Genomic DNA, 14677 nt, shown 5'->3' with positions numbered 1-14677 from the left:
TAAGGATACTTCACTTTCTTCTTTTCAAATGCTATCCTAGTCTAACGTATTGCTTCTGTTCGACAAGGGCACGTAGCTTAAATACTTCCCAAATTCTATCCTTTTCTTTATCCTATTCTTTGGGTACATTTAATGGATGGACACAGAGTGAACGTTCACCTAGAGGTAACAAAGGCAACAGTAATACCGAGACACCCTTTTCCCTATCCACGATGAAGACCTTGTGTCTTTTTACGAGGCGGAGTCGCATGCCGCAATCGATTGATGTAAATCCCAAGGATCATATCCGCCTATTTCTACCGTCGGGAGGTTAACATCGACAAAAACCAGCCACTTTTCTACCAACATCTCCACCGGCCGCTGTGTCCCCACAGTGGCGCACAGTGGCCCTGCCCATATTCGACTGCCACAAAAAAACCAGCAGAGGTGACACCACCATTACCCCATCGCCGTGACAGCTATCACTGGTTTTATGAAGGAGTCTTCAACATAAGCTTGAGCCTAACCTGCAAGCTTCTTCTTGTGCGGTTTCTTGTTCGTTGTCCTTCAAACGATGGAGATATATAGTCGCTCGACATCATTTCATCTAGGGGTCTTCCTTCGGGGTCATTTTCGTCTAAAAGTTCCACCGGTCTTTCTGTTACGAAAAGCTCCCTCATGCTTAAACATACAGTACCTATACTTAATAATAATCGTACGTTTGACTGATTGTGCCACTCATGCAATGCGATCGCACAACTGCCGATTGTCCTCGTTGGATCATGCGCGGCTAGTGACATGGTGCTAAAAAGTGCGATAACGGTATACGTACACCTATAATTAAACACAGGTTCAAACCGTAGTACGACAGCAGTAATAGTACGTAGTAGTAATATAACTTGGTTTGACTTTTTAGTGAGCCGATTATGGAGACTGTATCAATGCGCACCCCAGTTTCTGACAGCATCGGGGAACGCCCGAAGAGGACTATTTTATTGAGCCCATGGTTGGCAGGCGATGTGGCGGCATCAGTGGTAACTGACGGACTGCGCAGCCTAACCGGCTGATGGTCGGTATCTCTGCTTGACGCCTTCGGTCAGCGGAAGGATAACTGTTGGACGAATAAGACCTGTGAAGCTTCTCTTCTGCGTTTTCTCGTCAGGCATCACATCATCGTGGTTACTCTCCCGTTTATAGATCTACCCCGCCCCGCCCGCAGCTATTCCGCTAACCCCTTTACTACATCGTTTGCATGATCGCGCTCTTATCTCTGTTTGGCCTTTCGGCCTGATTGTTGTCCATTCTGTTCCATCATGTTTGCATAACGTTTCTATTGGTTAAGTTTGGTTTTTTCTTGAACGGGGCTCGGAAAGAACGAAAAAAGAGCTACACTCTTTGCGCTACAGTCCTACACCATATTGAAACACTGGGGCTGGGGCCAGCTTAAACAGTCGCTTACATCTTTCCATTTTATGGGATTTACATAGAATAGTAATCGCTGGAGTTGATTCGTCTAAGCGTACCTAACGAATGTCCGCCAGCCGGAGGGAATATCGTCTATCGTTTTTTGGGTCTGCCGCTGTCGAAACACCGACCGAATTAGCCGGACTCCACACTAATGTCTTACCTGAAGCTGGAGAATGACTCTTAGAGGTGGTCTAACACACAACATGAAACAGGCATACGACCCAACGTCATCCAAGTGGGAAGCCATAACAAAGTGCCGTTATTCAATGTACTATGTTCTTTCTATCGAAACGTATCAGGGATGCCGCTAAAGTACTGAACAAGGCTAAAATAGCAGATGCACTAATGTAAACTGAAAGTTAATTATTCAAATTAAAAAAAATTTTTCTATAAGCGCCATTTCTACCCGTTCTGCCGCCTGCTTCTGGACGATATTGAAGTAACGACTGCGTTATTTCAGTGTGGGTTATCTATTTCAGTCACATTAGGTTGTCCTGTCGATCATTCCATTCGCTAACCATTGATCTATACTCCCAACGAAGGCTTTGTTAAATAAGCTATATCGGACTCGACCAGTACTGGTCCATTGCGGGCGGTTATGCTGTATATAAGAATTAAATAACTACAATGGTAGACCATATGAAAAAAAAAACGATTATTAACAAAATGTTCATGTTTACAAGTACTCTGTATAATCCTGTTTCCAGTATTACGTATATTCCAGAATTACGGTACAACTCCAAAACATTGAAATTAGGGTTTGAATCTCTTAAGAAAAAAGAAAAATGTCTTTTTCTTAAGAGATTCAACAACATTTTTCTTTTTCAACTAAGCTTAAGTGAAAATACCCCATACAACTGTGCAAACCTATAATATTGGCATTTTCCACTTACGTATTCTACGGAACACACGCTAAATATGCAGCTTATAGCTTATGCATTCGTGTTTGATAGGCTTCAGCGGCGGTGACCATTTTCATGCTATACCGTGTCTTTTTGCTCCTTTTATCCGAAGACACGCTGAGGTCCCCCCGTTTACCGATTGTGATGTGGCAACATCCTCTACTTTTTCTATGCGAGTCATTGCAGTAGGCTCAGTATTCTTGCGGGGATTAGATTTTCCCCAGTTCCTATATGGCGATGATAACAGCAGCATGTGCCGGTTGTATAAAAGACTTCGCTCAGCCGCCATAATAGGCTTGATGGTCTGGGTCGTTGACTTTGCGAACTCCATAGATACTCTCTATAGGAAATTGCCACTTTTATGGCAGAACACAAAGAATGATGTTATTATATGTAAAGATGTTGGTACAATTCGGAACGCAGAATCTCCAATTCAAGAAAGCATCTTGCTGCTACCATAGTAACCTATTGTTGTTGTTGAAAATTTGCAATAAATTACGGGCGCTCATTGAGGAGTGAAGCGCGTGGCGACACGAAGCCATCATTTATTCATCGCTTAACTAATTCCTTTTCTAGAGAACCTCAGCTGCGCAGGTAAACAATTTCGAGAAGATGTTAACGAGATATTTATTACAAAATATTAGTAATGCTCAAAGTAAGTTGCATGATGAAGTGCTCGTGTATTTGTTTTTTTCCATATTGTGTTGATCGGCGACGTCCAACAGACAACAGGAAACTATAGTATCACACTTGGACCCGCTCCTTTTGAAAACAACATAAGATCTAAGTTCCAGTTGTGTATACATACAATAAACTTAAAAATCCTCGGTGTTTACCAGTCCGCAGGGCTCCGCACGCAGGTGATTTCCGAAAACTTCATTCTTTTCAACAGATTATTATTACCTATTATACTACAGCCAACATCCTCGATATAATCGATCGCTTAATAATTCTTTACAAATGAAGGCCACACTTACTATAGAATTTCGATTGAAAATAGCAGAAAAAAATGTTATTTGATTACTGTTTTACAACGATTACCGACGGACGAAGTCTCTCTTCTTCGTTTATGCTACGACAACATAAAAGTTATTTCAAGTTCGAATTTTAACAAAGGCCTGATGCTGACTGATTAGCAACAACGAATTGTATCGCTATAATGGTCTAAGCATTGCCACCTTCGTTGACAAACGTAAAATGGAAGCTTCGTTGGCAACGTTCACCCAACGCATCATATAGGGTCAGGCAAACGTAGGGTAGCAATGAAAAAAAGACGAACTTTTATACAATTAGGAAAGTTTTAAGCCCAGTGGTGAACAAGGTAAGCTTACAGGTAGGCATCAACTGGAAATCTTTCCTTCCCAATCGCTGCTTGCCACCTCTCAACTTGTATCTTTTCTCATTGTGGGTCTATTTTTGCCTCACCTTGTATGTAATGGAACGCAATCTAGCCAAGTGGGCTACAATTACGATGATACGAAAGCTGCAGTGTACTTCTTAGGGCTACGCCAAGAACACGAAGCTACCGGCGCTCATACTCGCTTGCGTCCTTCGCACATCTCATCAGTAACCCCTCGTAGAGGAACCACAAGAAAAAGAACAGAATCCGAAGAACGCAAACAACTTGGCGCACAAAAAACGCTTCGCTACGTTCCATTCGCATCCATAATCGAATACTCCGCTTTCCATCTTGTGGGATTCGCTCAGAGACACCACGCTGTTCAGAACACCGTACGACAGGTTGACACAGAAGGTGGCAGCATTTACGATACGCCGTCGTTCGAGTGTGACTCGAACATTCAAATGCGCCGCGCTTTCTTTTTGCGACTACGATACCTGCACCCCTATAGAATTTCCCGTAGTGGTTGCTAGAGGATTAGCCGGAAGATGGGTACTGCGGATCAGGCTTTAACAGTCGCACGGATAGCATAGCGAGCTCGGAATCGTACGATCATGTCCATAGCGCGAAAAACGTAAGCAATTATGGGCGGTAATACTGTTTTCACAACTGCAATACTTCCACGACCGTTAACCAGAAGAAAGTGACTCCGTAAAAATTCATTCCGGAAGGGTCATGAAGTTCTGTAAAGCTCAGTGGATACGCTGAGTCGGGCAATCTACCAGACAAAAGTATCTAATCACTCACACTTTATAGCTTACCTAGTGAAGTCGTTACACGATGGAATATTTGTATGCGGGAAATTCTAGTAGTTACGAACAAGACAAAATCCTGGCTTAGATTTCACTCACAACGACTGCGTGCAAGTACGCTGGGCGTAGTCTAGCACGAGCAGACAGCCTAAGTGCGAAGTCTTGTCGAGTCACATGTTATTCTGGTTCGACGTGCACCCATACGTATTATAAAATATATTTCATGTTTTTTTTTTTGTTATTTATTACTGTTAACGCATTTAGCTATTCCATAGCGTACACAAGTCGCCGCAATCGGCTTTTGGTAGAGCATCAAGGACACGTGTCCACTATAGAGTCTAGTCGGCATGGGTCTAGCTGGACTATCTATCTGAGGTTTCCCCGACAATAAGACGGCATAGAAATTACATGCTACCGTAATCATTTGCCAACGCTGAAGTTCGAACAAAATACGACCGTATGTTCATCATTATCATAGAAACGTGCTCAAAGGGATACCTATCAGCCACAAAGACCACGCTGTCCCACATATATTATTCTTGAATACAAAATTATAGTATTTAATCAACTTCCATTTGCTGGCCAAACGAAGCCAGGCGATCCATCAACTGAAACGAGGTAAATCCAATTCAAATCTTGAAATAGATTTTAATCGCAGGCGTATTCCTCTGATACTACAATTATCAGATGTTCTTCAATATATATATATATATTAATGCTATTCTTCCCTTCGTTTAGTTTAGAGCTGAAAAATGTCAATTTAAACAGCGGTATCTAAATATACACCCACGCAACGTTCGCTGCTAAGTGAAGAGTTACACTTGAATTTTATTGCGAAGACTTCCAGTTCTGAAGCTGCATCAGGATCGACCGACACAATAATAATTAACAACGGAAAACGATATGAGACTTCTGCAAAACTGTCGGCGTTATGTTGACCAACCACGCATCGCTTCACAGGCACAAACCGGCACCAGCGAAGATCCGGTTAGCAGGTAGAATACAACAAGATAATGTCTCTTTTCTCGATTAGACACATACACAACAACATATATATTCAACGATTGTTAGAAGACACAGAAAGAACTTGGCATCAAACGTGTTTCTGTTTAAAGTAAAAAAAGAACCAAAAGAAAACGAGCACGTTCTTGTTTCGCTGGTTAGCCAAACAGACAAGGGTACACTATGGCAAAATCAAAAGAGATCGAAGTTTTCTTCTTTTCTATCTAAATATGCATCTGCAAACATACTTCTAGGAGCGATACCATCGTCTGCTGGCCCAGAGTGATAGAAAAGCGGCCTGCACCAAAAATGTACATGTCTGAACAGGACAGTGCAACCATACCGCTTAGCCTTACGACGCCGGCGTATATATATATATATATATATAGAGTTAGAATGTGGTCTTTGTAATGGACAGCTACGGATATGTTGATGCGTATATAATAAATAGCATAGCACCAATATGTCCCTGCGGTATTTCGAAGGTAACAGCTGACTCTGAATGTTGTCCATCAGAGCTGGTGTGATGTTAATTTGGAAATAAAGAAGCTTTTGACTTGAGTTCAAGTAGACAACCAAGTTACAATCCGAGATCTATAATAATCGGGTATGTGTGGAAGAAAAAGAAACGTATGTTGAATAATACGTTCCGTATAAGGCCAGTGAATTTTTTCGCGGATAAGTAAGTAAGCTTTTGAGAGAAACATGGCTGGTGCCCTTTCTGTTTACAGTAAAATGGGTTCGCTGATGGGTTAACTTTTGCGATACATGCCCACTGAGTAATCCAAACGCGTTTTTATAATTAGGCATCCCTATATGATGCATACATATCACAACTTTTACCGTAATTTTGTATTTAATATACATATTACAAAATTTCGTACGAGTTTATTTAAATTAGTTATCTAAGATTCTATTTTGTTTCGAACCCTGAAAGGGATTCACCGAGTCAATACGTTAGAACTAAATCAGTAACAATTTAGAACTCAATGGAAACGGTTCATTAGTATCAAATCTTCCTCTTGCCACGTTTTCCTTACGAGACCTTAACTTTTAACTAAATACGTGTATAGTCTGCTGAAGATATTGAAAAGCATGGCTTGTCGTTTATATCTTGTAAGTGTTTCCTACGATTGCATTCAGCAATTTTTATCGGCATTCAATTTCTCATGTTAATATTTTTACAGACAGAGGGCGCTGTGCCACGGGTCTGCTGTATAAACAAGTTTATGATTTGCATTGAGAGTGCATGAGGTTTTTAAAATGTTCATTACACATTGTAGAAATAATCTAATGGTCCCCGGAATAAGTGTATGAATACACGATTAGTGAAGAGCAATTATCAAGCCTTAGTTAAAAAGGGTGATACATCCAATGTAAATAAACGCGCGTTCAGAGCCAAGCAGATGAAGCACGAACGTTGTACAGACCTGTGGCCTGACGTGACGGGTTCTCGTGGAGGTTTCTTCCTTTAAGTCCACAGATGATCTTTTCAACTGAACAAATAAAAGATCAATTTTCTTGAACGGTAGCATTTGCGCGGTACAGATCGTACGAAACCGCTTTTACTCCTCTGTTAATCGGCCACTTATTAGCGTTCGTGCTAAGCGAGCCTGATGGTTTCGGTGAAAGGAACAACCGTCGTTCGAGCCAATTTCATTTACCTAACAGTCTATCGTCAACATGGACGAACATAGTTTGCTACACTGTTGAACCGTACGAAGCAGTGGACAGCAAATGGCACACGACAGGGCACCTATATGCCATCAGATGCATTACCGTTCATGGGACTGTGCGTCGGATCGGCTCACTGAGCTCATACTGGAAAACTTTCATACATAACATGTGCTAGGCCGTAATCCCCCGTAACTTATGCTGTAGCCCATTTTTTCTGTCAATTGTTTTCACTAGTGAATCGTTACGTGTCGCATATTGTAAGCAAACTAAATAGTCATACGACACTGCCGGCTAGATGCTGACTATGACAGCGCTGTTGAAGGCTTTCATGATGAACGGGCCGCTTCTTGCCGAGGCGAATTCAAGATAAGTTTGCCCGCTGTGTCGTTGACAGCAATAGATTTCTATACACACGATAAGGAAGGTATGAAATACAGGGACAGTCGCAGTAGAAAATCGTCTGATGCTTGATATGATTTCATGGCTGGATCTGTGGCAGAGACATTGTTAAGTCTACGTAGACCTCCAACAGCGCAATACCGCTCACAGACGGGCTATGAGTGTCACTCTGCTATGTATAAAACAGGCCAGGTTGAATTCGGTTAAATATAGAATATGAACTATAGAAGGATAATTTGTCATATCGCTACGCATTGATGCTAAAGGACAATGTCGGCGTTGATGTGTCTCTATGCACTGAATTAGGCAACGTTCTATGTGGAGTGGGTCACTATTTACTTACTTGGACAATGTACGTATACCATGCTTACCGAACGGCTTTGTTCCGGTTATTTCTAGCAGCCAGCTACTGACTGAAGATAAAAGCTTCAGCTGATGTAAGCTAAATAATTTCGAATAGCTCGGTACTCGAAGATACGTAACGTTCCGCCGTTTGTTAGTCAATTACTTTTTGACTGCATAGGTAAGTCAACGTTCATCTCGTTCTGTGGTCGACATCGACGTCTGTCTACCTATATGAACGAACCTGTATTCGTGACGACGATAAAGTAGTACGAGCCGGAATAGAGGTGCAACAAGACAACATCATATATGGGCATCATTTTGGTGGCAAATAGAACGTCACAGTTCAGTGGCATAGAGTGGTAAGCGTTTACTATCTTGAAATAACAATCGATGCCATTGAGTGTACTAAGAATCGGCATGTGATGCCTGCTGCTAAGGTGTTTGCTAGGTAGAGGCCGCTGATAGGCTATGCTGCCAACTATTTGCCACTTTCAATAAAGGCCGACGAATATATCCATAGTGGTTATGCTGACTGCTAAATGCCTAATAGGTCCGATTCTGTAAAACCTAAAAATCATTTCGTTCCCATACACAGTCATACATAATCAACAATTGATTGTTTATCATAGAGTCCTTGAGCTAAACGTACACAGAGGTATAAATGTGTCCGTCCTATAGATTGTCCTTGTAATCTAGGTAGACGAGTAAGGCGAATGCAAAAACAAGCATATGTGTTCTCAATCAAAACACGTAAGTGTTCTACACAGTATTACGAGACAAACTGAACTTACCTTAACGCCACTGCCACCGCTACGTTAGACGTACTGGTCAAGCTCAAAAAGCAAAGTTCCCAGTAACAAGTTATATTAATTTTTATCACGTGTTCGTTTAGCAGCTGCAGGAGGAACAAGCGTAGCAGTCGAAGTGATCTATTTGTTTGTTCGCTTACCGACCGTTCGTACGGCGTGGACTTTCAGCGGCTTTTGTTCTTCCGTACGATATACTGACGCCATCTTCATAACTTCTCAGTACCTTCGAATTCACTAGCGGCCGAACAGGATATCGTTTGTTGGCACCGATGCTGAGTTGTCAATTTCCGCTGCTCGTAGTCCACTTGACACAGCTGTCGACGACGTACGAAACTCTATGAAACCGGAGTCTTCCCTTTATTTACCGTTGTTAGAAGATGGCACTAGCCTATCAACAAGGAGGGATGATGTTAATAGTACAAAATACAATAGCACCGCTTTTATCATCATATTATTTAAGACTAGTTCACTGACCGACAACGCAGTCAATTGCCATGTTATAGTGTATACATACACCTTATGGAAAACTATACAAATAGGCTTTGGGGCAACTTCAAGGGGACTGGCAGGGGCTCAGGGATGAATTGTGTGCTTTAATGCTACGGAAGAGTTAAATTGAGTTTTATAGCAAATACAAAAATAACAAAAAACAAAAAAGAAAAACATAACAACAATAACATAATGAAACTGGGTTCCCTGCCAAATAAGCAGATGAGCACAAGCGGTTCTTTGGTGCTTTTCAGCGGATGGCTTCGAAGAAGGGGCATCGCAGAAATAGACAGGGACAGAGATAAATTGTTTAGACTGAAGGAATACGAAAAACTGCTTACCCACTACTTCAGCTGACTGCACCGCTCGACCTCAGCAGCTGAGCCAACCAGCTAAACCGAAAGAAACAACGGGTAAATACGGATAATGATAATAATAATAATAATAACGACAACAGCAGAAACAACGTCGGCTGAAGTGACAACAAAGCGTTATTTGTTTCCATGTCTGCTTTCCCCGGAGGTTTCTTTGTCCCATTTCTTGCCGTCTGAGGGTATTGGTAACCTTTGTCACCCCATTTTCAAGCTTTCTTTATTGATTTTTATTATCATGTGTATACTAGACAGGCCATTACGATTAACGATAGTGGGCGTCGTCATTTGCCCGTTCGTCGGTGTAACTCTCCACATAGGCCGAAACATTGTTACATTATTCCTCTCGTAAGGGAATGGAGTGAGACTCGGCGTTGACAGTTGAAAATTGAGAAAGCATTGTAAAGGTCTATGCGTAGTTAGTTGGGTATTGTCATCTCAAGCTTCTTTATAGACTATTCGTAGCGGTCACAGAGAAGTTATTAACACACATATAAGTGAATAACACACAAAATGAGGCTAAAAAAAGAAAATGTACAAAATTACAGATAAACAGGCAGTGCAATGGTTTATATTACGTCGTTGAAATCGAATGGAACGAATAAAGAAAGAGGGTAACTATATTTTCGAAAAGTTCAGATAAACACCCTTTTATATTATGCAAAAAAAAAAAAACAGCTAAATACTCGAACATCACACGGTGGCCCCAAATGTCGGGGCAAAAACCGGCCAAAACGGGATACTTTTTGTAGCAGTCTTAACGCTCCGATAATTACCTAATTAACTACAAGAGTGACCGAGTATAGCTGTATACCGATGTGATACAACACATAATTTGTCTCTCATATGTTATTTTTGATCAATTCGCTTCTTAAGTTGTACTCTTACAAAAATCCTCTACGAAGGAGCACTCGAAGTACAATGAAACTTTTAAAATACATCAAATCTGAAATACATACATTTATCGCAACTTATTTAGCTTTATTAAATAAAGTACATTTTAAGAAGGATTAAACACGTTATTATCTTCTGGAGATTTTAAAGGTACATAGATGTACATACATAGAGGTACATATAATTCGCAATTTAAGGGTAATTTCAATCCATACTTTGCACCGTACACACTCGAACTATTGAAGTCAATTTGTTCGATTGAATACTTTGTCTGATCCCATCCCAGACTGTCTGATCTTAAGGACCATATGGCACGCCATGCATGAAAGATCGCTCAGATTGCAGCTGCCCTGCTTACACACCATTCAATCAGTTAACTAAGGCGATATTACAGTTTCCCGTTCTTCAAGCACTGTTGACTTCATCTTCGATTTGAGCTTTGTGTTTGAGGCTATTTGCCTAAGGCCGTTCGCCTAGTTTCAACTAGAAGAGAGGTTGAGGTCGATAGCAGGGCCAGCAGTGTCCATTACGAGAAAGCGAACGGGTGTTTGTTGTGTAAGAAGGTCGCAGTACATAAGCTACAAGAAACCGAAAGGCAGACATACGAATAAGTGTGAGGGAGGAGTGCATAGAGCTAGCGACAGCATGCTCGTACGGCGGGGGCGATATAGTCTGGCACCAAGTCGCAGTTCTATTATGCTTATTCCTGCAACACGCCGTGTCGGAACGTACTGAAACCTTGACAATGACGGCTGGTGAATTCAAACGGTAATTAAACGTTCCTCAGTTCATCTAGCCAGCGCTAAATTCGCAAGCTGTATATTTACAATCAATTGAGTTGGCGGGGTTTGTATACAGGAACTTGGACGTTACTGCGATGCATACATGGTGACTGTATATCCTTGGTTCCATCTTTTACTCAATACACACTCTGTAACAAAACCTTCGACGTCAACTAGATCGACGAAAGATACAATCTATTTTGTTGTCATTCTTCTATTGAAAATTTACAAAAAGGATACAGAATAAAGGAATTCTAGGTACATATGCATCCTGTGAGAATGAAAGAATAACATGTAGTATGATATATACCCTTAATACAGTACGTCTGTTTCCTTAAAGCAATCGAATTGTCTCATAGGTTAAACGTATTTAAGTCTAAATGTCTTGGAGTTCTATTGGTGTATTCTCGCACGCGCGCATTCGGCATTGGTCGTGGCCCGTTATGGGCTGTTTGAAAATGGTTTTTTTTATTATCATTTGCTTTAAACAATTGCATCAGCCGAAGTACTGAACCCAGAATACGCGGCCAACATCATCGATCAATTAAATCTCTGTATTTCTCTGTATCTCCCATATAAGCGAACTCACTACCCCTAAAGTATCTATTGTGGATTTTTCTTGCCTGTTGTTTACAGCCATATGTTTACGTTGAACCACCTTTGTTTGCTCCAGTGAATCTGCTAGAGCTGTGGAGAAATAGGGTGCCCGCGGTCGTATCACTAACCCGCAGAGAGAACAGAATAGAATTCTCAAAAAAGGTTAGCGTCTGCCAATCGAGGCTATTGTTGCCACCCAAACGCCCCCTGAAGTAACATTAAAGATGAGGCAGTCCATCTCTTGCCTTGTGGTCATTCAAATCATTAGGTGATCCTTGTGAAATAATCTGTGAGTCAATGATTGCACTCCAGAAGGCTCTGCGGCTGCCATTACTGTGAACTGGGCGTTCTTGTTGAGCGAGTCATTGATTTCACAAATTGATCATTGAATAGTGCTAGCGATTAGCAGGACACAGCATTGTCAACGGCTACTCTGCAAACGTTACAGGAGGGATAACAGCCTTTAATCAAGACAAAATCATTGGTCGTCGATTAGTAAGGTTTCCGTACGCATCCGTAACTCACACTGCCTACCTACACTTTAAATTGACTTTCAGCCTTTAGTAATCTGCCCGTCACGTTGCTTGCGTCCTCAACGACAACGAGGGTTATAGTACCAAGGCTCAGTTGGCCTAATAGCCTAACGGTTCTGTTAGCATTTGAACGTTCGTTGACCGTCTTTCTGCAGGTGTGCAGACAGCTGCAATCTATCGGTGTTGGCTAGTGAACAAGCAGAATGAACGTTCGATATTTCAGGGCGTAGAATTTTTCAGGTCACCATTATACTTGTAGTTGTCGTCCAAGTAAAGCATGGTTAGATCCGACGATAGAGTTGAAAAAAGCCTATCGGTCACTACGCACAGGAGTTACTTGCTGCTGGGGGATTCGGGTTAGGGGTAACATACGCGTTACCAAATTTATGTCAATATGAATTGGTATTTGATTATTAAGACAATACTATTATGAACGATAACAAAGAAACGAGAATAATAATTTTAATATTTAATAAAACCGAGGCGGGACACCTGTATTTATTACGTTCATTCACAACTACGTTACCATTGTCAATGGTAGGGTTTGCCCACCTACGAAGAACAGGGCTAATCATTAGTCTGATCGTAATACGAAGTCCGATATATAAAACGTTTCCTTACGGTAACGTTCTTTACAGTCTACTTACTGCGAATAGGCTCGTTCCTGCTGTTGTCTGTTGGATTAAAGCAACTTCTACGTATGGACCGATAATGTAAAGCGTGCAAATGCTGAAGTTTTAAGTTAAAAAACAACTTGCTTTAACTGTACGACCCACTTGCAAAAACTTCCTGAACGCTTTTGACTAAAGTATAGTTAATACTATTCGTATAGCTATTTAATTAAGAGGTCATCAAGAAGACACGATATTTACTCTAAATTGCTGTGCCTCATATAAGTACCATATCCTTTATCGATATCGAACGTAGGTACTTCCTTAGATAATCTGCTTCATCATTCTTTTTGGGGTCCAATATTCAATATCTTTTCAACCTGCTTTTCGTTGCCAGATCACTCGCGATCTACTGGCCGTGATTCATGCGACCAAATGGTATTTTTATCGACTGCTTCAACGAGACGAGACGTAGTGTTCCAGCCCTCACTTACTTCAGAGGAACAGTTTACAGTAGCGACTAAGTTTAAGACGTGATGAGGACGGACGTTCATTTCTTCAGTTCTTTGCTTGACTCAGCTATATTCATTCCGCGTGTCACCTGCGCGGAGTTCTTTGGAAAACTGGGTAGCGAATAACCATGCCCAGCTCCCGTCTGGTAACGCCGACTTCTATCGAAGTTCCCATTGACGACATCCGCGAGCCTGCTAATAGGGTACCATTTGCTGGAAGCAGTGTGAAGGCTTGGTAATTTCCTTTCCCTTACGCTACTGAGCTGAACTGATGCATTGCCAAATTATGTAGCATGCCTATTGTACTCATTGGTATCTATTAGTAGTAGGCGGTGACGACGCGCATAGACGCTTGCTTCATCAGCTATCGTTTCGTTGCTCATTAGACGTCGCGTTTTCAATCAGCCGTCAATATCTGATGGTAGTAGATGTTCCGAAGTCGTGCGGCTTGCTGAAGTTGAACGAACAGTCTTCCCCCACTTGCACATACGTCTGATGAAATTTAACTGCACAGTGGTCTGAATCGTAGTCTGTCTGGTTCAGCCGCCTACCGTGCTGCAGTATTACTTTTTCAGTTAGGTACATGCTTTTCGATTGAATAGGTTCTTCCTTTAATTCCCGCCATTTTGTCTCATTTTTCAACGAACAAGAAGTACAATGCCTTTTCTATCGTGTTGAAGCTGCTTGCTGTGAGCGACAGTGAGAGATGACCTGGACTTCAGCAGAGAAGATCTGGAGCGACTTACCTGATCACGGCAAAATATTTTATAAAGAAGAGTGTTGTCACAAAAAGTGCCAGGTAAAATTGGCAAGTCACTATGATCTATTTACCTTTTACTAAACGTCCTTTTCAAATTGAGCTTGTACTGCCAGTTGGCAACTAGGACGAAGATCGCGGTCCTAAAAGGGAAAAGAATCCCCTAACGGAATTCAATAGGTCTATCACATCTACTGCTCTAATCTCTTCCTTGTATTTTAATTGCAAATTCGTTTTCAAAAGCTCCCCGAAGGAAATTCGTTCAGAGACGCGTACACGTCCTTTTTTTTTGGCCTACGATTAAAGTTCTTGTGTGTTGATGTCATTAACATAGATGGACACTGTTTTCAATTAGAGATTCAAACTAGAGATGTTTATACGATGAATTTTACACAGTTTT

The 14677-nt window shown here is 41.4% G+C and overlaps 1 protein-coding gene across 8 annotated transcripts in view; it reads right to left on the bottom strand.

Annotated features, from left to right (window-relative positions):
* Positions 1-14677, bottom strand: part of LOC111264268 (sperm-specific sodium:proton exchanger) — a 122139-nt gene that overhangs the window by 83542 nt on the left and 23920 nt on the right. Inside the window, exons 2-3 of one of the 8 annotated variants that reach the window (XM_086970013.1) lie at positions 9562-9612; positions 8872-9119 (exon numbers count right to left, since the gene is read on the bottom strand). The exons of 6 other annotated variants lie outside the window; for them this stretch is intronic. In XM_086970013.1, coding sequence (XP_086826139.1) covers positions 8872-8941 — 70 coding nt within the window. In that variant the 5' untranslated portion in view covers positions 8942-9119; positions 9562-9612. Of the gene's footprint in view, positions 1-8871; positions 9513-9561; positions 9613-14677 lie in introns of those variants that run through there. One more of the 8 variants, XM_086970014.1, reaches the window with a different exon arrangement.

Source organism: Varroa jacobsoni, unplaced genomic scaffold (genome assembly GCF_002532875.2).
Source record: "Varroa jacobsoni isolate VJ856 unplaced genomic scaffold, vjacob_1.0 scaffold_841, whole genome shotgun sequence".
NCBI lineage: Eukaryota > Metazoa > Arthropoda > Arachnida > Mesostigmata > Varroidae > Varroa > Varroa jacobsoni.
Note: the sequence above shows the minus strand (reverse complement) of the source record. Positions and strands in the feature narration are given on the sequence as shown.